The sequence below is a fragment of the Salmo trutta genome, chromosome 7, assembly GCF_901001165.1.
Source record: "Salmo trutta chromosome 7, fSalTru1.1, whole genome shotgun sequence".
NCBI lineage: Eukaryota > Metazoa > Chordata > Actinopteri > Salmoniformes > Salmonidae > Salmo > Salmo trutta.
In genome coordinates, this window is record NC_042963.1 from 7,043,460 (window position 1) to 7,071,217 (window position 27,758).

At 42.6% G+C, this 27,758-nt stretch overlaps 1 protein-coding gene across 1 annotated transcript; it reads left to right on the forward strand.

Annotated features, from left to right (window-relative positions):
* LOC115196827 (copine-2) lies at positions 1–26,793 on the forward strand. Its single transcript, XM_029757756.1, has 16 exons — positions 1–295; positions 4,351–4,553; positions 6,123–6,302; positions 6,441–6,515; positions 6,672–6,743; positions 6,951–7,034; positions 7,223–7,312; positions 7,486–7,584; positions 8,078–8,164; positions 8,661–8,720; positions 17,475–17,608; positions 17,917–17,971; positions 19,979–20,030; positions 20,239–20,372; positions 25,259–25,495; positions 26,283–26,793. The coding sequence occupies exons 2-16, from the start codon at positions 4,380–4,382 to the stop codon at positions 26,388–26,390; spliced, it is 1,641 nt and encodes a 546-aa protein (XP_029613616.1). The 5' UTR covers positions 1–295; positions 4,351–4,379; the 3' UTR covers positions 26,391–26,793.
* Positions 26,794–27,758: the final 965 nt, after the last annotated feature.

Here is a 27,758-nt window from a genome sequence, read left to right on the forward strand (position 1 = left end):
CTCATTTTGCTGAAGGCAATTATCAACTGAATAGAGGGGAGCGCGTGTGATTGAGTCGGGTGGAGTTGCAATGCGCGACCACTTCAATCGCTCCACTACACCACTCGGCGAGAGACTGTCACAGACCAGAATGACCTCCCCTCGCGGCCAACCACAACAATTTGTATTCCCTTGATTATATGTTTTGGACATCATGAAAATAACGTCAATGTGTGCATAGAAAGAAAGTGTTAAAGTTATCAAGAAAGAAGCGTTCTTCAGAGAAGAGTATTAGTAAAAAATCACATTTACCAAGGTAAGTGAATATTGGGGCACTTGTGTATTTTTATCCTATGCGATTTAACGATATTCATATATTATGTCTGGAAACATGTCAATTAAGTAAATGTCTCTTTTAATAAAAAATGCAATGTGTTCCAATGTGTGCTGACTGAAATATTGTCAGTGTATTTATGGGATATTGATTGATTGTAATTTTAATGTTCAATGTACTGCTTCCTGAAATTGCAAACTGATGCAAATATGTATGGTGGCACACAGGATATGTCAGATGTTAATGTGAAAAGAAAGCACAAAGCTCAAGCTGTCAACCACAAGAGGAAACGAGTCAGTTGTCTCTAGTTCTAAAGTAGAAATGTCAGTCTCCTCAGACTCATGTCTTTACTTCTCAGGTTCACTCTTATCTGTCTATTAAAAAGGGACATATACTCTCTCTTTCTGTATCTATCTTTGCTCCATCTTTCTCTGGATTGACCTGTGCTCATCTCTTTTGTTGGTAGTTAAAATCTATTCTGAAATGTTTGTACGCAACCATCAAAATTCTCACCCACCCCCATAAGTATTCTCAAGTGACATTTGCTCTCACAGTAGATGAGATGATGCAGTCAGTCTAGTCCTTCAGCACTGAGATGAGTGAAGATGGGAATGCAATTTTCAGCTTGGGTTCACAATTGTCTTGATTGATAGTCATCTTGATAGATCTATGGGTATCTATATGTGTTGACTTAGCCTGGACCATTTGAAGATGATGTCCCTAGTTACTGGCCCAATACCCAATTTAATCTTTTTACCATCTGAATAAATGGTCTGAGAAAAGTTTTCCTGCTGATTAGAACAGCTCAAGGGGCACCCGAAGGGCACTTTATGTTTGCAGACAACCAGACCTGTTTATCTGTGAGGTCACTTCCTTCTACCACACTGAACACAGAGAGGAGAACAACATGATACTGAGGGTGGTGACTTGGGTCTATAACTCTTTTAGGTAGCCTACTGTATTCAAATCAGTTTTCAGTGTGTGATTATATAAGGGAATATTCAGCGACGCACATGGCGCAATGTAAACTAATAGGTTAAAGTATCAAAGATTTTATTTGAACTTCAATACGCCTACAGTATGTGGCATTATTTATTTTAGAATTCAAGTCACTGAGACAGTTCCAGACTCTAGTCACTAATTCAGATCCTGTAGTCTTTCCCCATTTCCTACTATCCCACAAAGATGTGCATCGTACTTTGGCCAAAGCTTTGCCTTAGGTTTGAAGAATATGTTAACTCCGGTGACTGTAATGTTGGATGGACTGAGCCTGAGGGGCTGTTGGGGGATATGGAGTGAGTTATCATCCTCTTTATTTTTGGTATGTGAGCAAGATTATGATGTCTTCTGTATAATATTTTTGCTGATACCAAAATGACATTTACCTGTTTACATTATACCAGCAATTGAGAATATGATGCTTTTGTACACTTGCTTGCAAATCCACCCATCCATGAAGACACTTAGGTTGGAAGTGTGATGATGTTATACACTTCAGTATGCTCCCATTGTACACTTTTGATTTGGTTGAATCTAATTATTTTATACCTTCATTTAAGTCAGTTAAGAACAAATTCTTATATTCAATGACAGCCTAGGAACAGTGGGTTACCTGCCTTGTTCAGGGGTAGAATGACAGATTTGTACCTTGTCAGCTCAGGTATTTGAACTTGCAACCTTGCGGTTACTAGCCCAACACTCTGCCACTAGGCTACCCTGCCGCCCCAAAGATATTGATAATGGAAAGACCTTTCGATGGAACGAGCATCATAGAGAGCCTCATATATGACCTTTAGATGGAACGAGCGTCATAGAGAGCCTCATATATGACCTTTAGATGGAACGAGCGTCATAGAGAGCCTCATATACGGCGCCTACATATAACAGTCCATTAACCATATCAGAAAATGACAATGTAGAAAAAAATCGCATTTTGGTTTTATTTTTTTATTTTCAGTGTTCATTATAACCTTACAATGCATTACTTCAGTTCATTACTTATGGTACATTCGGAAAGTATGCAGACCCCTTCCTCTTTTCCACATTTTATTATGTTACAGCCTTAATCTACAATGGAATAAATATTCTTTTTTTTCTCATCAATCTACACACAACACCCCATAATGACAAAGTGAAAAGAGTTTTTTTGATATTTGTGCAAATTTATTAAAAATAAAAGTAGAAATACCTTATTTACAGAAGTATTCAGACTCTTTGCTATGAAACTCAAAATTTTGCTCAGGTGCATCCTGTTTCCATTGATCATCCTTGAGATGTTTCACCAACTTAATTGATTGGACATGATTTGGAAAGGCACACACCTGTCGATATAAGGTCCCACAGTTGACAGTGCATGTCAGAGCAATTGTAAGGAATTCACTTGTAAGGAATTCAAAGGAATTGTACGTAGAGCTCCTAGACAGGATTGTTTCGAGGCACAGATCTGGGGAAGGGTACAAAAAATGTCTTCAGCATTGAGGGTCCCCAACAACACAGTGGCCTCCATCATTCTTAAATGGAAGAAGTTTGGAAACACCAAGACTCTTCCTAGAGCTGGCCGCCCGTCAACACTGAGCAATCGGAGGAGAAGGGTCTTGGTCAGGGAGGTGACCAAGAACCCAATGGTCACTCTGACAGAGCTCCAAAGTTACTCTATGGAGATGGGAGAACCTTCCAGAAGGACAACCATCTCTGCAGCTCTCCACCAATCAGGCCTTTATGGTGGAGTGACCAGACCGAAGCCACTCCTCAGTAAAAGACACATGACAGCTCGCTTGGAGTTTGCCAAAAGGTACCTAAAGGACTCTCGGACCATGCGAAACAAGATTCTCTGGTCTGATGAAACCAAGACTGAACTCTTTGGCATGAATGCCAAGCGTAACTTCTGGAGGAAACCATCATGCTGTGGGGATGTTTTTCAGAGGCAGGGACTGTGAGACTAGTCAGGAAGGAGAAAAAGATGAACGGAGCAAAGTACAGAGAGATCCTTGATGAAAACCTGCTCCAGAGCACTCAGGACCTCAGACTGGGGGCGAAGGTTCACCTTACAAAAGGACAACAACCCTAAATACACAGCCAAGACAACACAGGAGTGGCTTTGGGACAAGTCTCTGAATGTCCTTGAGTGGCCCAGCCAGAGCCCAGACTTGAACCTGATCGAACATCTCTGGAGAGACCTGAAAATAGCTGTGCAGCGACGCTCCCCATCTAACCTGACAGAGCTTGAGAGGATCTGCAGAGAAGAATGGGAGAAACTCCCCAAATACAGGTGTGCCAAGCTTATAGCGTCATACCCAAGAAGACTCGAGGCTGTAATTGGTGCCAAAGGTGCTTCAACATAGTACTGAGTAAAGGGTCTGAGTACTTATGTCAATGTGATATTTCTGTTTTTAATTTTTTTTATAAATGTACAACTTGCTTTGTCATTATGGGGTATTCTGTGTAGATTGATGAGGGAAAAAACAATTTAATCCATTATAGAACAAGTCACGTTACAAAATGTGGAAAAAGTAACTGTATGCAGTCCTACATCTGTGATCTGTTGGTATTATAATCAATTTCCTATACCCTGGTTCCACTAGCACCAGCAGTGGAGGGAGGGTCTTACACAATGGCACATTAGTAGCTTAGCAACAAGAGCCCTCACCACACTCCTCATGTCCTTACATTACGTTACCTGTGTATGAATATTTGACAGAGTACAGCTTTTATTCTCTCATATGACACATGAAGGACCCCTGTAGATCAATTATTCTGCATGCGACCCTGACCTTTGTTTTTCATGCAGCTGAATTGATTCATTCAACTCTCTGGATACTGCACATGGATCAAATATGTGTTTAATGTTCTATTGAATATGGAATATGAGAATTTATGATAGGTCTCAAATTCTCTGTCATTAACCGCCCTGCATTAAACATCCTCCTGTTTTTGTGCGTCTCTCTATCTTATTTTGAACCTATGAGTCTCTACAGAATGCTCCACGCTACAGTAATGTCATTCATAGTGCTGTTTCTCTGTGCTGTGTGTGTTCCTAGGCTGTGGGAGGGCTGACACTCCTGCGAGCATGGCCTACACGCTTGGCACGGGGCCTGACTCTGGGCCAACCATGGGTCCCCAGAATTGCGTCACTAGGGTGGAGCTGTCCGTGTGCTGTGGCAACCTGCTGGACAGAGACGTGGCCTCCAAGTCTGACCCCTTCTTAGTGCTCTTCCATGAGGTGGACAGCAACTGGGTTGAGGTGAGGAGGGGGGAGGAGGGTTGGGCATGTCTGGGAAAGGTTGAGGGGATCAATTATAAAGGAAGAGAAAAGGAGAAATGACTGTTGGAAAAGTGGAAGGAATGAAGGATTGTAGGGGTTGAATAAAGTGGTGAAGTAAACCACTTGAGAGGGTGAAATAATCATTAACAAATATCCTCTGACTGTTGATTGCTCTCAATTTTTTTGGGAATGATACTCGCCAAGTTCGCAATAACACACAGTGTTATCAATATACAATGAAGAAACATCAATCCAGAGCCGTCTTTGAAGTGTCTTGAGGAGTGTGGATCTGTGTGTGCGCTCCGGGTGCCCTCTCATTGCCAGGGAAAGACATGCCTGCCTGCCTGCCTGCCTGCCTGCCTGCCTGCCTGCCTGCCTGCCTGCCTGCCTGCCTGCCTGCCTGCCTGCCTGCCTGCCTGCCTGCCTGCCTGCCTGCCTGCCTGCCTGCCTGCCTGCCTGGGTACTGTTGTGTTGAAGCAGGCTAAGTGTGATCGCTGCAGGCTTGGGCTGTCGGTCAACAGGGCAGGCTCCAACATGAAACCAGCAAAGCGGTTGCTGCAGTTACCATGGAAATTTGGACGGAAACAAAGGAGTCATGATGTTCGTGATGCGTGGAAAGAGTAATGAGGAATGGAACTTACAGGCAAACAGGGAAGGGACATGGAATATACCCAGTGGGTTTTGAAAACGGGTAGCCTATATGTAAAAAGTACCTCGGAGGATGTCTGCTATTCCAGAGGTGTAACATTTAATCTCTTTAAACTCACTGAGCATGTAGTCATCCTGACAATGGTTTCTCTTTGGATCATGATGAAAGCTACAGCATATGAAACACACAACTATACACAAACATTCCAAAGCTATATGAAACAAAAACGCAGAGAAGAAATAGAGGAGTGAAGGGTTTTTAAAGGGAAGGGCTTTTCTTCCTGTCTGTCTCGGCGTGAGAGAAGGGTTCACTCTGGGTGGAGGAGCCATCTGTGCTGTAGGGGTAAAGAGGGAAGTGTGATAGCACAGAAAGAGGAGGGAGGTAACAGTCAGAGAAGATGCTGGGAGAGACACAGAGGCGAGGGGTTCCAGTCAAACAGACAGAGCAGTGTTGGAATGTACAGTTTGCGCCAGTCTAGCCTCAGAGATAAGAGCACAATAGGGGTCGAGGACTATGTGAATATTCTATCAGTGAGTCACACATACACTGTGTTAGTCACCACCAGCTAGTTTTATCTTTCACATGAATAAGGCCTTTTCAACCTTACACACCTCCACATGTCCACCTCCAATCCAGTGGAGGCTGCTGAGGGGAGGGCGGCTCATAATAATGACTGGAACGGAGTGAATGGAATGGCGTTAAACACAAGGAAACCATGTGTTTGATGTATTTGACACCATTCCACCAATTCCGCTCCAGTCATTACCACAAGCCCGTCCTCCCAAATTGAGGTGCCACCAGCCTCCTGTGATCCACTCTGTGTACTCGGTGTTGGCACGTTTGTGCGTGTGAATACAGGAGCTGTTTGACAAAACCATATTCCTGTGTATCATTTTCAGATTGGTCGAACAGAGACTGCGGTAAATAACCTGAATCCAGTGTTTGGGGTGAAATTTAAGGTGGACTACCATTTTGAGGAGGTCCAGAAGCTCAAGTTTGCCCTGTTTGATGAGGACAAGTGCAGCAGCCAGCTGTATGAACATGACTTCCTGGGAGAGTACATCTGTACACTGGGGGTGGTATGCTACCTGTCACACTGTTCTTAGAGTCTGTCTGTGACCCCTTTCTGCATCTGTTTATCACCTGTTTGTTATGTTTATTTGCAGTTGGGCATTTTCACCCCTCACTCACTTCTCTCTCTGGTCTGTTACCTTTAGATTGTGTCCAATAAGAAACTTCACCGGTCACTGACCTTGGCCAATGGCAAGCCAGCTGGGAAAGGAACCATCACAGTGAGAACATCATGCTTGCACAACTCATACCCACAGAGCGATCCAAGAAATAAAGACATGTCCACACACACGCACTCACACATACACACACACGTTCTGTAACATGGTACAGTTTTACACTGGATACAATACAGTAACAGGTTCTCTTGTGTACAGATAACTGCGTTGGAGCTGTCAGACAATAGACTAATCACACTGACCTTGTATGGGAGAAAGCTTGACAAGAAGGTAAGAGTCACTGCCCATGTAGTACCATATTATCATCACCGTTAAGAAGTTCTTACGTAATATTTGGAACAACAATATGATTTTGTCAATAAAGACAACGCTCATGAAACAACAACAATGCCCTCTCCAAGTCTTCACCGTGGTATGCCAGCAGATCTAAGACCAGCTATGTGGGCCATTGTCAAACAAGATTGCTTTGTTTTGCAGGATTTCTTTGGTAAATCGGACCCTTACCTAGAGTTCCACAAGCAAGGAGATGATGGGAAATGGACGTTGGTCCACAGGACAGAGGTGAGTCGGCTCGGGGGTGGCTGTTTAGACTATTTCAATGTCAACACTGCAGAACTAAGTGTATTATATCACTAAACAAGGTGTATTACCACCTGGGAATACATTAACTGGATTGACCTAGCTTCTGAGTTCTGTATTCCACATGACATGGAAGAAGTTGTATCTCTGTAGCTGTTTTTGTGCTGCAGGTGATAAAGAACACTCTGGACCCGGTGTGGAAGCCCTTCACAGTACCACTCATCTCCCTCTGTGATGGGGACGTAGACAGGAGCATCAAGGTAAGTGAGGTTTACCAACATGTGCATTAATCTGAGGACGGCGGCATGAAAATGTTAGCGAGGGAATCCCCTTTTAGATATGTAAAAAGCCAAATACATTTGAAGTGATTTCTTGTGGTATTACGGAATGTTCTGATCTTTTTGTCCTTCCTGTGTGTTGTCTCATATTACAGGTACTGTGCTATGATTACGACAACGACGGAAGTCATGACTTCATTGGAGAGTTTCAGACCACTGTCACCAAGATGAGTGAAGCCCAGAATTCACTGGAGGTGAGGGATGGATTTTAGATCTGTTCCTGTTTATCTATGAGAGTTTGTTCTGTATGGGTTAGTCATGCTTTGATGTGGATCTAAGACCATTTTCACATTGTCTCCAATCTCAAAGCACTCCTCACTGTGACTCACTTAAGACACTACAGTCTCAATGCACCTAACACAGCTCACCATTTCTGAATGGAGGATGCCCGTTCATTTGGATATTCGCAAGTGTTTATTTACTAACACCAATTCAATCTACTGCCTGTTTTAACGTCACTAAGAGATGTTGGGTAACACTTTATTTTACAGCTTGGTAACACCTGGTGAGAGAAGTAGGAAGTTACATTTTACTTCAGTTTTTGGCTGTCAACTTCTTCCTGAAAACCTTGTGTCATTTGCTAATGGCAGAAATCCAAATAGAGCTGGTGTGAGAATGAGTGTAAATTGTGTGGGCGTGCAGATGGGTCTTAGTTGTAATTTTTCACTTAGTGTTCCTTTCCGCCAGGTCGAATTTGAATGCATTAATCCGAAAAAACAGAAGAAGAAAAAGAGCTACAAAAACTCTGGAATCATCATTCTGAAGTCATGCAAGGTGAACCAAAACACGCAAAGACTAATAGATATACACTATGCCTCTTAATTAGTCAACCCATTATGGAAATCACAAAAAGGCATATTAAGTCTAAAGGGAAACAGCTTTAAATGTATTATGAATCCACATTAAAGCGTTATGCACACAGCTAATGACTTTCCTTCATAATAGTATTTTTTATTAAAAAACAAAATGCCTGTAATGTGGCTTTGCTTCAGGCAGGGATTAAAGTAATGGCTCCAAATCCCTATTAAATTCATGTATTAATATCAGCACAAAACACCTGTCAGTCTCACACAGTCCACCACGGTTCTGCCTGCAGTAATCACCTTTGTTCAGGCAGCCAATTACTGAATATGGAGATGACTCAGTCCTACCAAAGTGTGACTGCCGCGCCTCCTCCAATTATTTATCCATAGGAAAAACAATTTGAACTTGCTTGAGTATGGAAAAGTATGAGCAGAGTTTGAATAATGTTTGAATAATGTGTTCTCAGGTTGAAAGGGACTATACCTTCCTGGACTATATTTTAGGTGGATGCCAGATCATGTTCACTGTGAGTATGAGGTCATCACTCAACTCAGTGTGTCTCCCACTCTACCTGTAAACTCTGACCCTTTACTCCTACTCTCAACCGTCTCTGCCACCCACCTACAGTAACTCAGACATCCACCTACCCCTGGCAATGAACTCCAACATGTAAAATTACACATAACTCAGGATGGAACACAAACGCACTGCGCACACACACACACGTACTGTATGTTCGCACACATACTAACAAATACATTTTGAAATAAACTACTATTCAAACGTTTGGGGTCACTTAGAAATGTCCTTTTTTTTAAAAAGAAAGGGACATTTTTTGTCCATTAAAATAACATAAAATTGATCAGAAATACAGTGTAATCATTATTCATGTTGTAAATGACTATTGTAGCTGGAAATGGCAGATTTTTTATGGAATATCTACATAGACGTACAGAGGCCCATTATCAGCAACCATCACTCCTGTGTTCCAATGGCACGATGTGTTAGCTAATCCAAGTTTATCATTTTAAAAGGCTAATTGATCATTAGAAAAACCTTTTGCAATTATGTTAGCACAGCTGAAAACTGTTGTTCTGATTAAAGAAGCAATAAAACTGTCCGTCTTTAGACTAGTTGAGTATCAGGAGCATCAGCATTTGTGGGTTCGATTACAGGCTCAAATTGGCCAGAAACGAAGAACCTTCTTCTTAAACTCGTTAGTCTATTCTTGTTCTGAGAAATGAAGGCTATTCCATGTGAGAAATTGCCAAGAAACTGAAGAGCTTGTACAACACTGTGTACTACTCCCTTCACAGAACAGCGCAACCTGTCTCTAACCAGAATAGAAAGAGGAGTGGGAGGCCCCGGTGCACAACTGAGCAAGAGGACAAGTACATTAGAGTGTCTAGTTTGAAAAACAGACGCCTCACAAGTCCTCAACTGGCAGCTTCATTAAATAGTACCCGCAAAACACCAGTTTCAACGTCAACAGTGAAGTGGCGACTCCGGGATGCTGGCCTTCTAGGCAGAGTTCCTCTGTCCAGTGTCTGTGTTTTTTTTGCCCTTCTTAATCTTTTATTTTTATTGGCCAGTCTGAGATATGGCTTTTTCTTTGCAACTCTGCCTAGAAGGCCTGCATCCCGGAGTCACCTATTCACTGTTGACATTGAGGTGCATGGTTGCTACTCAGATCTCCTCCAGCTCCTACCATACCTGTGGCTGACAACTGGACAGCTTCCCTTGTTCAATAGATGGACAGAAAGATAATGAGGGAGGGAGGGAGAGTTTACACTGTATTTCTCATCAATTTGATGTTATTTTAATGGACAACAAAATGTAATTTTCTTTAAAAAACAAGGACATTTCTAAGTAATCCCCAAAACTTTTGAACGGTGGTGTATATTTTAATGTAACGTTTATTTTTTAATTTGAACATAAACCACTTGCATATGCTACTTCATTCATTAAATGCACCTTACAGTACTGTACATCTTTGGAAACATGGTAGGTTCCGAATTCTCTGTAGAAGGATCAAATCATCATTGGTCTATTTTGGGCTCAGGCTGATGGGAGAAACATTGTGCGTCCCCTGGTGATGTCACACCTTTGTGTCAGTGCTCCGTTATTGGCCAGCCAGGGTATTTATCTCCAATGGTGCTGAAACACTTTACACCTCCACCACTTACGTATCCGTGCTACCGTGAAATACTCAGAGGAACTGTGCCCTTTACTCTGCAAAAATCTGTGTTTTATCTATGTTCTCAGCACCCAGGTTTTAGAAACGTGTAAAAACAACTGTTACCACCATGATGACATGCTGTTGCATACTGTAAATACTTTAGTACATACCAAGAGAGAATGTAGACTTTTATGCCAATATTCTGTAGATACTTTGTGGCCACAAAATAACTCCACCTGTTTTTTATTATTCCCTGAATGGCAATATTAACTTGTTCCATCTTGCCACCACTTTTTAGTTACCTGTATGTGACTAGTTGTGTTTATTTATGTGGTTGTGGACCACAAACATTGTTCTGATGAGCAGGTTATGTGTGGTCCTGTTCAACCAATTATTTTATCCCAATGTTATTGTCAGATTTTTTTTATAAGCAAATATAACATTTGTGTTTCCATAGTTACTGTGTTTTGTGCCAAAGCAGACTTTGCAGGAATGACAGAGAGGGAGAGACAGAAAACAGTATAGGGGTATGACTGGAAAGACACAACTTGATGGTTTGGCTTTAGGTGGCTACATCTTATAGGTCACCCTTGAGAGACCAATGGAATTTGTGTTTGTACTGTATCCATAAGATTTTGTCTTTTAGTTGACATTTTCTAAAACCTAGGAAATGTGCAATGATTCCTGACAGTTTTATTAAATGTATCTGATTTTAAAAGAGGAGATACTCCTATTTCTACTTGGTCAAATTATGTATATCCTTCTTTTTTTTAAACGTGTTCAAACCCCCAGTAAGATTGTAACACCATTACCTTAATCCACTATGATAATTCAAATATTTAAATAGTTCACCCATGTGTGCTTCATGGATATTATACCTGCTTGTTATAATTCAGCTCGAGATTGGTGTTTGGGAAGGAATGTGAATCTAAATCCTCAACTGTGCTTGCTGCAGTTCTCTTAATCTCTTTTTCTTTTGTGAGAGACCCAGGGCTCTCTCTCTGTTCCACAGAATTCAGTTATACTTAATGCTAATCTGTTAGAGGGGAAATCTTCTCTACAGAGATGCAGATGAGGAGCACTGCTTATATTGAAGAAAACAGTATTTGTGGTGGTTGCAGGAAAAACCTTCTTGACTATAGAGCACAATATTTATAACATTGTAATAAAAGCAGCATTAGAACAATGGTCAAACCAGCCTAAAGGTCAGGCCTGCGGTGGGGAGCAGTCCTCAGTAGAACAGTGTTCATCTATAAGGTCATCTGATTGTACATTAGCTTGTTACCTCACCACCGGCTCTTTCGGAAGCACTACACTTTTAGAAGAAAAGGGTTCCAAAAGGGTTCTTCGGCTGTCCCCATAGGAGAACCCTTTTAGGTTCTGGATAGCACCTTTTTTTCAAAGAGTGTAACAAAGGGTTAGAGATATGTTTAAGAAACAGTGTGGTACTTCATCTGTACTAAGGGAGTTAAAGCTGAAGATGTGAGTCAGTTGCCTGATCAGCACACTCATCATCTTACCTAGAGCTTGATTGAGACGCATGGGGTCGGGCATAAGACGTGGCACCCTAATTCTGTCCAATCTATCTATCTATCTATCTATCTATCTATCTATCTATCTATCTCTCTCTCTCTATCTCTCTCTCTCCCTCATTATCTTTCTGTCCATCTATTGAACAAGGGAAGCTGTCCAGTTGTCAGCCACAGGTTTGGTAGGAGCTGGAGGAGATGGGGGTTAAAGGCAGTAGCATGGACTGCATGAGGATGTGGGCTTGTTTGTACAATGGGGGAAGAAAGTATTTGATCCCCTGCTGATTTTGTACGTTTGCCCACTTACAAAGAAATGACCAGTCTATAATTTTACAGTTTTTCTCCATTGGTTTGGCTCATTTCTTGAAACAGAAATTACATTCTCAAAACTCTAAGATCATTTGGCAAAACAGTCTTACAGTTCAGCACAACACTATAGCTCACTTGCAAAAGTCTCTCCTAAAACTGTTTACTCATACTTCAAAACTAAATTCCTTTCCCATATAAACAGTCAGTGCCCCCAAAATGCTTCGTCCCTTTGGCATTGTGTAAGCACTGCAAGTCAAAATGTTTAGATGTTTTGTCACTATGGCAGAGGACCATTGAAATATCCCTCATGTCCACCTTTCAGTCTTAGCCCAGTCCTTCATTGACAATGGTTACTGTACTGTTTTTTGTCCAGCTAACAGAATACAATTGTGTATAAAACTGAAAAAAAGAAATAGGATTTTAGGGTAAGAGTAGCCTCCAAGGTTTGACATCACACATTGCACTCATACTGCCAAGGAAATTGTAACCATTATCATTCACACACATAAAGTAACTTCCATACATCAGAGTAAAAAGAAAATGTATACAGCATAATATACTGTAATATAAACACACAAACAAAAAACAATGAAAATGATATGTAGCCTACAGTGCTGTAAATAAAGCTGGAGTTTCACAACTAACAGTTCTTCACTGGTCGCTGTCCTCACCCTCCCTCTCCTGGCCACCATCCTCACCCTCCTGGCCATCCACACGCTGCTGTCTGTCTGGCCACAGATTCTCGTCCACATCACAGCGTATATTCTCCCTTGCGATGCAACGAGGGAAGAAACGGCGTGCATGTCGCAACCATCCCCTACACTGATCTCCTGTAATATCCTCACACGCAGCGTCCATTGCATGGAGCAGGGACCTCTGATCTTGAGCCCGATGCTCATACACTCTCCACCTCCAAGCGGAGAAATACTCCTCAATAGGATTGAGGAAAGGAGAGTAAGGTGGTAGGAACACCATGACCATCCTTGGATGAGTAGTGAACCAGGCCCTGATGAGCGGGCCACGGTGGAAATTCACATTGTCCCATACAATGACATATTGTGGTAGGTGAGGCCCTACGAGACCTCTCTCATTTTCAGGGATCAAATCAAAATGAAGGCGGTCCAAGAAGATGAGGAGCTTCTGTGTATTGTATGGGCCAAGACTGGGGATGTGAGTGGCCACACCATTCTCAGATATGGCAGCACACATAGTTATATTGCCCCCTCGCTGGCCTGGGACATCCGCCGTGGCCCGGTGGCCAATAATATTACGGCCACGTCTTCGGCCCTTGGCCAGGTTGAAGCCAGCTTCATCCACAAACACGAGGATACGATGGGTCTCGTTTCCTTCCAATGCCATTATTCTCTACAATAGCGTAAAAAAAAAACATTAAATCAGTCATACAGAAGAGTCATACACTACCAATTACATAGGAATGTTCTATGTTCTCCACAAGTTCAATATACTACTGGCCACTACTCCAGTGGTTCCAAACCTGGGGTACATGTACCCCTATGCAGAGGTACTACAGGGGGTATTTTACAGAAAGGGGAGGGGGGAAATCATCAATGACTAGACTTACTGAAATGTTACAGTAAAACCCACAGTATTAGATAGATTTACATGGGAGGCACTAATTGCAGCTCTTTGACCCCTTTTCTTATTGTATGTTATATTCTTCAAAATAAGGATTATAATGATAATTGCATCATACAGTAAGCTGCAGTTTTTAGGCGAAATGTTGAAGTCAGATAAATCAAATACTTCCATACCTGGATTACCTGGATACACAAATCAGGTAAAGTGGGTACTGAAGCCAAAAAAGTTTGGGAACCACTGCTTAATTGTAAAAAGGTTATAATGATGGACAACCAGTAACTGACTTACATGTACATACTGGTACCGCAGCTCTTTCACTCTATCAGAGTTCCTCTCAAATGGTAGCCTGTAAATTTGCTTCATTGTCATCTGATGCTTCTTCAATATCCGGTCTATTGTGGAGTTGCTTATAGAGTTGACATTTTGGAATATGGCATTGTCTTTCAGGATTGCAGCGCGGATCTGTCTCAATGTGATGGCATTATTTGCCATCACCATGTTACAGATCTCTTGTTCTTGTTGTTCATTGAGAAGTTTTCCTCTGCCACCCGTGCAAGGTTGTCGTCCAATCCTAGATATAGAAGTCAAAGGACAACACTCCATTCGTAATGTATACCTTATGTATTCCTTACAGAATGTGTTACCTATGTAATTGTATTGTTGTTTTACTTACAGTAACTTTACCACAATTCTAATGCATCACTGCACAGTGACTGGAATACTACTGTAAACTGTATCATCAATACTGTAGAAAATAAACTATTCCATAGTTTATTTTCTCCAATGATTTTCTTGTCATTTTTAGTATCATAACATCCCATTGAGGTAAGATATTACTGTAGGCCTATCACACACACACACACACACACACACACACACACACACACACACACACACACACACACACACACACACACACACACACACACACACACACACACACTAAATGAATAGGTAAATGTGTAAATAAATGTATTTCTTGCTCTATGCACAGTGTCCTGTCGTATACAACATATAATTCCATCATTGACTGACTACATACCTGTTTTCCCTGCGAATGGTTTGGATGATGGAGGAGACTGTTGAGCGAGGCACATTAGGCTGCACTCGGCGACCTGCCTCCGCCATTGTGAGGCCATGGTTGATGACATGGTCTATAATTGTGGCCCGAATTTCATCCGGGACAGCATGGTGTCTTCGTGCTCCTCGGCCTGTTCCCCCTATTCCACCACCACGCACCCTTACTCCTCCTCCTCCTCCTCTTCTTCTTCCTCTTCCTCTTCCTCGAGCAGGCAGTTGCCCTTGTTCATTTACTTGGCCAGGTGCCTCCATGTTCAGAAATTGTACTGGTCCTGCATGGTCAAGCTCTTTACATACATGTTTGGCAGCATTCACAGTCATGGACAGCATATGTCAGGTAACTAAACATACTGTTTGATTGGTCATCTGAGATGTGTGAAACTCCTCCTTCGTTAGTCAAGTTCTAGTTTCACCTGACTGTCAATTGCTGCAATACATTTATCAAATGTTCCAAGGGATTCATATATGGTATTCATGGTATTATGTTCTTGACTAATTTTGACAATTGAACAGACTATTGTGCATGTGATGACTTGTACAATGAAATGACGCTGACACGTTTTGGAGCGAACAACCATTAGACTGAGAATCAACAATCAGTTTAGATCGATAAGATCTATTCACTTGGAAATTGTGCTAAATGTAGGCTACATGTACTTAATCATTTGCAAAGATGTACTGAGACATTGAGACATGTACTTAGACATTTGCAATTTGATGAAATGAATGAGAAATTCAATTCTGTTGTGAACAATTGCCAAGTGGTTTGGAAGTTTGTCCATGTAGTTTTGAGAATGTAATTTCTGTTTCAAGAAATGAGCCAAACCAATGGAGAAAAACTGTAATAGTAGGTTTATTTGAACAGTGAGAGACAGAATAACAACAAAAAAATCCAGAAAAACGCATGTCAAAAATGTTATAAAATGATTTGCATTTTAATGAGGGAAATAAGTATTTGACCCCTCTGCAAAACATGACTTAGTACTTGGTGGCAAAACCCTTGTTGGCAATCACAGAGGTCAGACGTTTCTTGTAGTTGGCCACCAGGTCTGCACACATCTCAGGAGGGATTTTGTCCCACTCCTCTTTGCAGATCTTCTCCAAGTCATTAAGGTTTCGAGGCTGACGTTTGGCAACTCGAACCTTCAGCTCCCTCCACAGATTTTCTATGGGATTAAGGCCTGGAGACTGGCTAGGCCACTCCAGGACCTTAATGTGCTTCTTCTTGAGCCACTCCTTTGTTGCCTTGGCCGTGTGTTTTGGGTCATTGTCATGCTGGAATACCCATCCACGACCCATCTTCAATGCCCTGGCTGAGGGAAGGAGGTTCTCACCCAAGATTTGACGGTACATGGCCCCGTCCATCGTCCCTTTGATGCGATGAAGTTGTCCTGTCCCCTTAGCAGAAAAACACCCCCAAAGCATAATGTTTCCACCTCGATGTTTGACGGTGGAGATGGTGTTCTTGGGGTCATAGGCAGCATTCCTCCTCCTCCAAACACGGCGAGTTGAGTTGATGTCAAATAGCACCATTTTGGTCTCATCTGACCACAACACTTTCACCAGTTGTCCTCTGAGTCATTCAGATGTTCATTGGCAAACTTCAGACGGGCATGTATATGTATTCTTGAGCAGGGGACCTTGCGGGCGCTGCAGGATTTCAGTCCTTCACGGCGTAGTGTGTTACCAATTGTTTTCTTGGTGACTATGGTCCCAGCTGCCTTGAGATCATTGACAAGATCCTTCTGGGCTGATTCCTCACCATTCTCATGATCATTGCAACTCCACGAGGTGAGATCTTGCATGGAGCCCCAGGCCGAGGGTTATTGACAGTTCTTTTGTGTTTCTTCCATTTGCGAATAATCGCACCAAATGTTGTCACCTTCTCATCAAGCTGCTTGGCGATGGTCTTGTAGCCCATTCCAGCCTTGTGTAGGTCTACAATCTTGTCCCTGACATCCTTGGAGAGCTCTTTGGTCTTGGCCATGGTGGAGAGTTTGGAATCTGATTGATTGCTTCTGTGGACAGGTGTCTTTTTTACAGGTAACAAGCTGCGGTTAGGAGCACTCCCTTTACGAGTGTGCTCCTAATCTCAGCTCGTTACCTGTATAAAAGACCCCTGGGAGCCAGAAATCTTTCTAATTGAGAAGGGGTCAAATACTTATTTCCCTCATTAAAATGTAAATCAATTTATAACATTTCTGACATGCGTTTTTCTGGATATTTTTGTTGTTATTCTGTCTCTCACTGTTCAAATAAACCTACCATTAAAATTATAGACTGATCATTTCTTTGCCAATGGGCAAACGTACAAAATCAGCAGGGGATCAAATACTTTTTTCCCCCACTGTATGTGAACGCTTGTACTCGCCGCTTCAGGGAGGGCTTGTCAGTTGTAATCTTTGAGCAAATTAGCATGTTTATATTGTAACCTTCTGAATGAAGTCACTTTTCCTGAGGACAGGATCCTGAAATAAGGCCGAAATCTATTTATACGCTCCACATCTATTCATATTTTGAATCGATTTATAGACTTTGTTTGTGTTTGTGAGCATGTCTGTCTCCTTTCTTGCTATTCCTGTAGGTTGGCATTGACTTCACAGCATCTAATGGGAACCCCCGGGAGCCCTCCTCTCTTCACTACATCAATCCTCTGGGCAGCAACGAATACCTGTCAGCCATCCTGGCTGTGGGCCAGATCATCCAGGACTATGACACGTGAGTCCCGTTATAGTAAACACTACTGACAGGACTCATTATGACCATATCACAGATACATACAGTATAATATTTTTCATAATACATCAGTCTTAAGTTACGAAAAGGTCCCTTCAACTCTTCTAATTCTGTGTCTACTCAGTCATATTCTTTATGTCACTTCAAAGTATCAGATTGTGTGGGTAGGTTTAATTGTTTATGATAAACTACCAACCCAAGTGTATTGCAACATTCCAAAAATGCAAAATTCTATGTTGAATTTTGATGAAGTAGCTCAACACTGCCAATCTGTTGCAATTCTTCCTCAGTGACAAAATGTTTCCTGCTCTGGGATTTGGGGCTCAACTCCCTCCAGACTGGAAGGTAAGTGTACTGTCTGTATGCGAGTGTGTGTTTTCACAGCACACTACATATGATAGAAGTAGAGCCAAAGGAGTGTTAAAGAGAAGAGGGCGACTGGAAGAGAATGCTATCGCGGAGATAAAGAGTATGTATAATATGTATAATATGTATAATACATGCATAATCCAATGATTATACAACTGTTGTCCCATCTGGGTTGCCATGGCACTGCACTGATGTAAAGGACAAAGGGAAGAGGAGGATGAGCAACAGAAATAGACAGAATATTTAGCCTTGCTTTCAGATACTGTATGGGAAGCATTTAGGGAGGTTTAACCCATCTGTGGTCTGAGAGGACTGGAGGAAGGAGAAAGCAAGAGGTTGAAAGAATGGGAATGAAAGGCCACTGCAAGGATGGGAATGAAAGAGCACTGCAGGGATGGGAATGAAAGGCCACTGCAGGGATGGGAATGAAAGGCCACTGCAGGGATGGGAATGAAAGGGCACTGCAGGGATGGGAATGAAAGGCCACTGCAGGGATGGGAATGAAAGGGCACTGCAGGGATGGGAATGAAAGGGCACTGCAGGGATGGGAATGAAAGGGCACTGCAGGGATGGGAATGAAAGAGCACTGCAGGGATGGGAATGAAAGAGCACTGCAGCGACGGGAATGAAAGGCCACTGCAGGGATGGGAATGAAAGGCCACTGCAGGGATGGGAATGAAAGGCCACTGCAGGGATGGGAATGAAAGAGCACTGCAGGGATGGGAATGAAAGGGCACTGCAGGGATGGGAATGAAAGGCCACTGCAGGGATGGGAATGAAAGGGCACTGCAGGGATGGGAATGAAAGGCCACTGCAGGGATGGGAATGAAAGAGCACTGCAGGGATGGGAATGAAAGGGCACTGCAGGGATGGGAATGAAAGAGCACTGCAGGGATGGGAATGAAAGGGCACTGCAGGGATGGGAATGAAAGAGCACTGCAGGGATGGGAATGAAAGAGCACTGCAGCGACGGGAATGAAAGAGCACTGCAGGGATGGGAATGAAAGAGCACTGCAGGGATGGGAATGAAAGAGCACTGCAGGGATGGGAATGAAAGAGCACAGCAGGGATGGGAATGAAAGGGCACTGCAGGGATGGGAATGAAAGGGCACTGCAGGGATGGGAATGAAAGAGCACTGCAGGGATGGGAATGAAAGGCCACTGCAGGGATGGGAATGAAAGGGCACTGCAGGGATGGGAATGAAAGGGCACTGCAGGGATGGGAATGAAAGGGCACTGCAGGGATGGGAATGAAAGGCCACTGCAGGGATGGGAATGAAAGAGCACTGCAGGGATGGGAATGAAAGGCCACTGCAGGGATGGGAATGAAAGAGCACTGCAGGGATGGGAATGAAAGGCCACTGCAGGGATGGGAATGAAAGAGCACTGCAGGGATGGGAATGAAAGGCCACTGCAGGGATGGGAATGAAAGAGCACTGCAGGGATGGGAATGAAAGGCCACTGCAGGGATGGGAATGAAAGGGCACTGCAGGGATGGGAATGAAAGGGCACTGCAGGGATGGGAATGAAAGAGCACTGCAGGGATGGGAATGAAAGAGCACTGCAGGGATGGGAATGAAAGGGCACTGCAGGGATGGGAATGAAAGAGCACTGCAGGGATGGGAATGAAAGGGCACTGCAGGGATGGGAATGAAAGGGCACTGCAGGGATGGGAATGAAAGGGCACAGCAGGGATGGGAATGAAAGGGCACTGCAGGGATGGGAATGTATGTAATGGAATTGGCATGAAGGAAAGCTAAATAGAATAGATAAAGTGACAGAAAAAGGGTTGGGGGAGGGGATAATTATATAATTTGATCACATACACAATTCACTACTTTTCCCACCAGTTACAATTAAACAATGCAAATTCAGATTTCTACTGCACCCACATTCCTCTACTGTCTCTCTCACAGCCATTGGACATTCTCAATTTTCCGTTTCTGCACCTGAGCCTTGTTTCTTTGTCTCTTGAACCTGCAGGTGTCTCATGAATTTGCCATCAACTTTGACCCGACCAATCCATTCTGCCAAGGTGAGCAACTACTATGTTATCTGTAACTCCTATTTAAAACCTTACTACAGGCTGTACTTACCAGAGTTGGTTTCTTGCTTTTTCAATGGAGTTGGACTTCTGTCTAATGTATTAGAGAAGTACCATACTAAAACCCTCTGTGTAGAGTCTGAGTTTGCTGTCAAGCATTTTCCATGACATGGTTTCCATGTGGGTTTCCTGTGGTCAGGTGTGGAGGGGATTGCCCAGGCCTACTCTGCCTGCCTGCCTCACATCCGCTTCTATGGCCCAACCAACTTCTCCCCCATCATCACCCATGTGGCCCGCTTCGCCACCCAGGCCCTGCAACAGGAGACTGCTGCGGTGAGTGCTCGTTAGCACTATTAGGACCACTACTTTCATTGTTTCATTGTTTATCCATTTTCATTCTATTGAATGTATCATTTTGCTGTTTTCTGATGGCCATCCAAACTCATGTCATTAGTATGAGTCAACATTACTAGTTCTAAATGACATGTAAATCCCCCCACATTACCAATACTTATTGACTTTAGAGGCAGATGCACTTTGTAGTAAACACGAGCACTGTTCCACTGCCTGTGGCCAGTTATGGTAGCACACAGGCTGACCATGTGACAGGTTTCCAACTGTAACCCAGAGCTCCTGAAGTCACAGAACCGTTCAACATTCACACGGTTGGAAAGGTATTAGCACTGAGTCCTTACATGACATCTTCTTGATCCGGGGTAGAGGTTTTTCTAGAACGATTACATTTCCATGGAAAACATACCCTCACCACAGCTGAAGCAACTCAAAGGCCATATCTAACAATATGGAAAATAGCTGGAGTATTTAATACATCATCTACTCTACACGCACCCTATTCAAACACTTTCCACTCATCCCTGTTTTTACAACAGTAGTGCTCTGTACTCTACCGCTCATGCATAATGAGACATTACAGACTCCAGCTTATTGGTGGAGTCATCACAGTTACAATGAAAAGAATTCAGCCCGTTGGACAGCTTTCCCTTTAAGAACAATTCTTTCCTGTGTCTCTCAGACAGGTCTGTTCCCATCAGAGCTGCTCAGCATGCTGTAATCAGAAAATAATGAGTCCCCTTACTGCTTTTCTCATGGGCCTATCAGCAAGCTGTGTATATATGTGTGTGTGTGTGTGTGTGTGTGTGTGTGTGTGTGTGTGTGTGTGTGTGTGTGTGTGTGTGTGTGTGTGTGTGTGTGTGTGTGTGTGTGTGTGTGTGTGTGTGTTTTTGACTCAGGGTATGTAAGATGGAGAGTTGGATCCAGCACTAACAGAGATCCTAATTGCTGTGTGAGAAAACTTTGCTTCTAGTTGTCAGTTCAAAGTCTGCAGAGGCATTTTGAACAGCGCTCACAATTTCTCTCTGCTCTTATTACCAGCCCAGAGGAGAGAAGAGGACAGTAGCCAATAAAGTCCCCTTTCAATTATATAGATGTAGGATGTTATTTTGATCCTCCTGTTGCAGGGGAACTTTCCTGCAATGCAGGCAATTAAAAACTTGTAGTGTATTTAAAGTTTAAAAAGGCTTCTGAAGTTTGTAATTTCCACTTTGAAATTTCAGACTTAATTTTCGAAAAATGGATCAGCCCCTACAAAAATGGCCATTAATTATAAACCACATAATAATTCACATTTCCTGTTGCTGTAGGATTATTTTCCTGCTGTAGCAAACCGGCTCAAATTAAGATCCTACATCTGTAGTTATTTATAGAAGGTGATTCAGTGAACAAATGTTCCCTCTTTTCACCTGTTGTTTATTGGTTTTAATGACTAATGAGGCGTGGCCTAGAGGTCTGCTCTTTTCTCTTTGCAGTCCAACAGAATGGTCTCTCTCTCTGTCTCTGCTCTGTGACGGGAGAGGGATCTGACTCTTGACAGAGATGCAGCACTGGAGAATGTGACCGCAAGGATGTGACAGCAACTGTACACTCTCAGAAAAAAAGGTGCTATCTAGAACCAAAAAGTGTTTTTGGGCTGTCCCGATAGGAGAACCATTTGAGGAACCCCTTTTGGTTCCAGGTATTACCCATTTGGATGTAGAACCCTTTCCACAGAGCATTCTACATGGAACCCAGAATAATTCTACCTGGAACCAAAAAGGGTTCTCCTATGAGGACAGCCGCAGAACCATTTTGGAACCCTTTTTTCTAAGTAGTGTGAACAGCCTAGAATGAGACAGTTAACAAGTATTTTCCTCCAGGGAAGGAAGAAAGACCAGGACGGAATGTCCCAGTTAAGAATATAGATAATATTCTTATGCCCTGAAAATAGTGAAAATACAGTCCAGACCCCTCTTTGGACCTTCTGTTTCCTGGCTTCACATTCAGATGTACACAGCCTGTGGGTTTGGAGGAAGTAATAGCTTGTTATTATTAATTATCCTTTAGGCTCCTGGGAGCTTTTTGTCCCTAATTGCACTCTGTCACCCCAGAAAATATGAGTGAAACAGAGAACTAGAGAGGGACCAAGGATAATTTTACTGCAATTTGCTGGTATGTTTACAGTAAAAACAAGACAAATTAGCTATTGTGTTCACTTCACAAGGTTTTGGAAATGGAAGAGATAAATACCTTGATGTATGTGCGCATGTGAACTCACAAATCACCTGCTAGGCACTGTAGATGTCTGCCCCTGGGCTTGGAAAATGATTGTGGGTGTGTGTGAGTGTGTACAAATCGGCTGAGATAGCTGTGTCTGTCTCTGTCCCTTAGATAATGATTTACTAATGAGCGGGCCTGTTAAAGTACATTAAATGAGCAGACATAACAGCGTCCACAGCAGGGGGAGGGTGCTTTTATCAAACACATGCCAGCTCTGGTGGCCCCTCTGACGAGAAGCAGGCAGGAGCAAGGGGTCGCAACAGCTAGCATATCTGAGGGACTGTGTTTGTGTGGGAGGAAGCTACTGACAAGACTACAGAGATTACTGGAGAGCAGTTAGTAAAGACAACAGCTAAGCCGTGTGTGTGTTGCTGTGTTTGTGAACTTGTCAACTTATACCTGTCTGAATGTCTCTGAGGGAGTAAAAGCACACATATTTTTGTGCATGTTGAGTGCAATTGAAACAGCGAATGTGTGCATGCGTGTGCTTTTGTATGAATGTAGAGTGTGTGTGTGCTTCTGTGTGTATTTTGTGTGTGTGTGTGTGTGTGCGTGTGCGTGTGCGTGTGTGTGTGTGTGTGTGCGCGTGTGTGTGTGTGTGTGTGCGTGTGTGTGTGTGTGCGCGTGTGTGTGTGTGTGCGTGTGTGTGTGTGTGTGTGTGCGTGCGTGTGTGTGTGTGTGCGTGTATGTGTGTGTGCATGTGCACGTGTGAAGAGGATGAAAATAAGTCAGCCTCAGCTCTCTTCTTAGCCCAGTGCTCCTGCTAAGTGTGAAGATGTTGGGGAGCTGTGACACATTGGCCCGCAGGGCTTGATGTCTCAGCATCACAGCATCACATCAACCATGCCAGAAGGCCAGGAGAGTTAATCCTGGCCTCCGAATGTGTGTATTCCACACTTTATGCCTCAATGTGTGTATTCCACACTTAAAGCAAAACCTAGCCAAGCAGTAATGGAGCTTTTCTCACCTAGAGGGAAATGTTTTTGTGGTCTGTTAGTTAGAGCACTGGACACTGACAATGGCCAGAGACGGAAGAAGAAAAAAAACAGATTATTTTATTAACATAGGTCTAGCCCTCCCATTTGGATGATTACCAGGGCATTTCATGTCAGTCAGATTGCTTTGTTTCCTTTTGAGAACAGAAAGCCGCAGTGGGTTGGGGGGCATTTTTGAAGTAATCTACATAGAAATGAGCATGGAACGTGGGAACTGCTGAGGGTCTTTGTGTCAGTGGCTGTGTTTGGAGAAGCAGCTAGAGGCCCTCTCATCCTGCACAAGTGCTGCTCTCTCTGACCCTCATGGTTTGGACCTGGCCATAATAAACCCACAGGACGAAATGATGGTCATCAGACCATAGCTTTACACTGACTCGCACTAGACAATCAGACAGACATGCTGTTACTGCTTTTGGCTGCGCACTGCGGTATGATTAAGAAATCCGTTGATCCCTTAAGACCAGAACAGCCTTTGACATTTGTGCTTGTGGGAGTGGGTCTTTTTGGGCTCCAGTCAGTTAATTCTCCAGGTCGTGTGTGATAATTCAGTGTGACTGTGCTGCTGTCTGCTCTCTAACCAGCCTTACAGCTGGAAGAAGATTTCATTATGATGCCACGCTGAGCAAATGTAAATCTCCATGCTAAATATGACTATCAGCAAACTGCAGCAGAAAGAACAGGAGACAGGGATTGTGTGACTATATAAATCCTCCTTCCCCCACCCTCCTGTTTTGCAGGAGTGGAATGGGATTGTATTAAAGCTCCTTTTTCCTCCTTCTCATCTTGTCTCTCATCTTCCCTCTCCCTGTGTACAACAATTTCTCCACAATGTAATGCAATCATCAGTAATCTGCCTGTGCTCTTCTAAGGTGTTCTGAGTTAATGTACATCAAAAGCTATTAACGAAATGTGTGTCTACAATGAGGACATGGAGCTTTGATATTAATTGCCTTAATATTAAGGGCTGGATTCAATCCGTATCACGGAAGATCCGCATACACATTTTAAGATCATTTCCGATTGAGCCGACATATGCAGCATTTACCGTGCATGCAGTCTTCGCGAAAGACTTCAATCGAGTTATAACGAGGATCTTCCGCCATACTTCTGCGATAACGATTGAATCTATCCCTAATTTGTTATTCCAGCACCAGTGCCACTTCGGAGATGTGGTTATACAGTAGCCATCATACTGAAACCGGTCTGTAATCCATGTGGCTAAATGGAACAGTTTCATATATTTTGGCTAAATGTCATTTCTGTCTGAACAAACTTTCCTGCTCTGTCCCTACATGATTATATTCACCTTCAAGTCTCCTTCACATCATCCCCGAAGCTTAAAAGAAAAATCCACAAAAAACGATATTTTGGTATTTTTTTCATTAGTCCACAGATAAGCATGTCAGCAGTCAAGTTTTCATGATGTGGCAAGTGACACTTTGCTTCTTGAAAATCCTATATCTTGAAAACTTGACTGCTGACATGCAAAACATTATGGGACTGTACCAACAGTAGACTAATAACATTTTTAAAATGAAAAATATTTTTTGAGTGGATTTGTCCATGAATCACCCCTTCTCTCCACCCATCTCTCTCTTTCTCCCCCTGCAGCAATACTTCACTCTGCTGATCATCACAGATGGGGTGATCAGTGACATGGATGAGGCCCGCCACGCCATTGTTCAGGCAGCCAAACTCCCCATGTCAATCATCATTATTGGAGTGGGCAATGCAGACTTTGCTGCCATGGAGTTCCTGGATGGGGACAGCAGCGTGTTACGCTCTTACACAGGAGAGGAGGCAGTCAGAGACATTGTGCAGTTTGTTCCCTTCAGGGACTTCCGAAATGTGAGTGTCTCACATGTTTAATAGGGTGAAACAAAAGGATTGTATAAATTCCCACATTCTGATTGTACCCACAGTGTAGCCGTGCTTCAACACATGGTAGTAAAAAGAGTCTCTTATCTGTCCACTGTGTCCGCATTGTGACCAGTTATCCTGGTCCCTCCCTGTATGAAAAGTATTTGACAGATATTCTTTCAAAATGATATTTATTTTAAGACACATATTGATGCCATAAGTCAATGGCATCACCTGTCACTGATTTTAGAGGGTGGGATCATTATGATTTAAATGGTTAAACTGTCCAGATCTGTCTACATTTGTAAGCTATCCAGACATCTGCATGTCTGACTACCTCCGGAGGTGGTCAGGAAGACCTGATCACAATCAGATCACATTGCATCTTTTAATGATCTACACCTGTCTAAAAATGTGGGTACAATCAGAATGTGGACAAGATCAGGAAAAAATGACTGTTATATCCCTATGTTAAAACCACAACATGTTGTTGTTGCTAGACAAATTAGAGATGATGCTTGCTGTAATGTATTTATTTCAATCACATCTGTAAACAGCATTGGGAGTGGGTGTGGGAGTGGGCAATCTGTAGCTTCAGTCCATCTGCAGGAAATGAAAAAATCTTTAATACAGAGCATATGGAGTGATCCAGTAAAAGATTTACTTCCCAAAACGTTTACTGGATGAAAGTTGATTCAAATGCATTATTATTTTAAAATCACTGACATTTAGAGATCTCTAATGTGACTTTTATTTTCCCGTCATGTTCTCACAGGCTCCGAAGGAAACTTTAGCCAAATCAGTATTGGCTGAGCTGCCGCAACAGGTCACACAGTATTTCAAACAGAGGAACCTGTCGCCTAGCAACACAGCATTGGAGTGAAAGCCCAAGGCCTTGGTTAATCATGCATGTTGCAAATATCGACTCACTGTTTACAAAAAACAATGTGCATGAAAAGTTTTTTTTTTATATGTATTTATCTGATTTTTTGTTTTTACATCTTAAAGCAAGACTTTATGGAGGAGGAAAATGTGGCAAAGAACACTACTTTGCAGTCCCCTGAAAGGAAAGGGAATTTTAGAAATGTGTATACTGTATACTGAATGTAAATTTATACAATATTCTATGTTTTGAAAAGGAAATGTTTATGAAAAGTTCTTATGTATCTTTTATGCATTGAATTGTAATTTGTTGTACTTGTACCTTGAAGGTGTTGTAATTGATTTTATAAAGTTCACCATGTATTTATGTTACCACGCAGGTAAATAAACTTACATAAATGTCACTGTGCAGTGCACTGTGTTTGACTGGAACATAATGTCGAGCCAACATAATGGCCATGTTCGAGAGAAATTGTAAATTGTGACTGACTGATCTACAAATAATATTGAGTAGTTATTTTTTGAGTAGTTATTTATGATGCAAGGTGATTTGTAGATTATTCAGCCTTGACTCACCTTTAAAGATAGATAGAGGACTTTAGTGGCCAAAAAAAGAGCCAGTTTTAGCATGGGCAGTGCCATTGAGGACATTCACCATTTTGAAGTAGTCAACTGGGTGTGACTATGGGTTAAAGAAGGATCAAATGATACCATCCTCATCATCAGGAGGGATCAGCCAATTAATTATATTTGTGAGCAAACATTTCATAAGTGCAGGTGGCAGTAAATCGTCAACCTTGGCTTTATACCTGTTCAAACAGAACATTACAGGTGGCACTATGCACCCTTTCAGTTTGTTTGTCAACTCATAGAAATAGGAGAAGAAGAAAATGGACTACTTCAAAAATAGAGATGGCCTCAATAACGCTGCCCATGCTCTCATAGACGCCATAAAGGGACATACACAATGATGCGATGTCTATCGAAGTCTATGAACGTGCGCAATGAATACATTCTGGTCTAGTTCCTGCCCGATTAGATGCGCAGGTGTTGCGTTGCATCAACCAATGGCATATTCAAGAGCATCAAAACCGTGATGTATCATGGGTAAATTGTGACTGACTGATCTACAAATATTGGGTGTGTTCGAGCAGTAAGGCTAACGAAGGTGACTGTAGACGAAATTCGGCGAGGTCCATCTGCGACAGTCGAAAGTCTCGACACTGTAGTGGTTTTCCAACAGCAAGATCAGTGTTGATCTGAGCCTTGCTTTTTTGTCTTTATAAATGTCGAAATAAACGTTTCTGTACCCCTATAGCACACACTCACAAAGTGAAAACATAACGTGTGTACAATTAATTGGTTCAAG

Excerpts from the sequence above, each read along its gene's own strand:
- LOC115196827 (XM_029757756.1), top strand. The coding sequence starts at position 4,380 with ATGGCCTACACGCTTGGCACGGGGCCTGACTCTGGGCCAACCATGGGT. Across the intron at positions 7,313-7,485 it reads ACGTAGACAGGAGCATCAAG|GTACTGTGCTATGATTACGA; the intron begins GTAAGTGAGGTT and ends CTCATATTACAG. Across the intron at positions 8,165-8,660 it reads TCATTCTGAAGTCATGCAAG|GTTGAAAGGGACTATACCTT; the intron begins GTGAACCAAAAC and ends ATGTGTTCTCAG.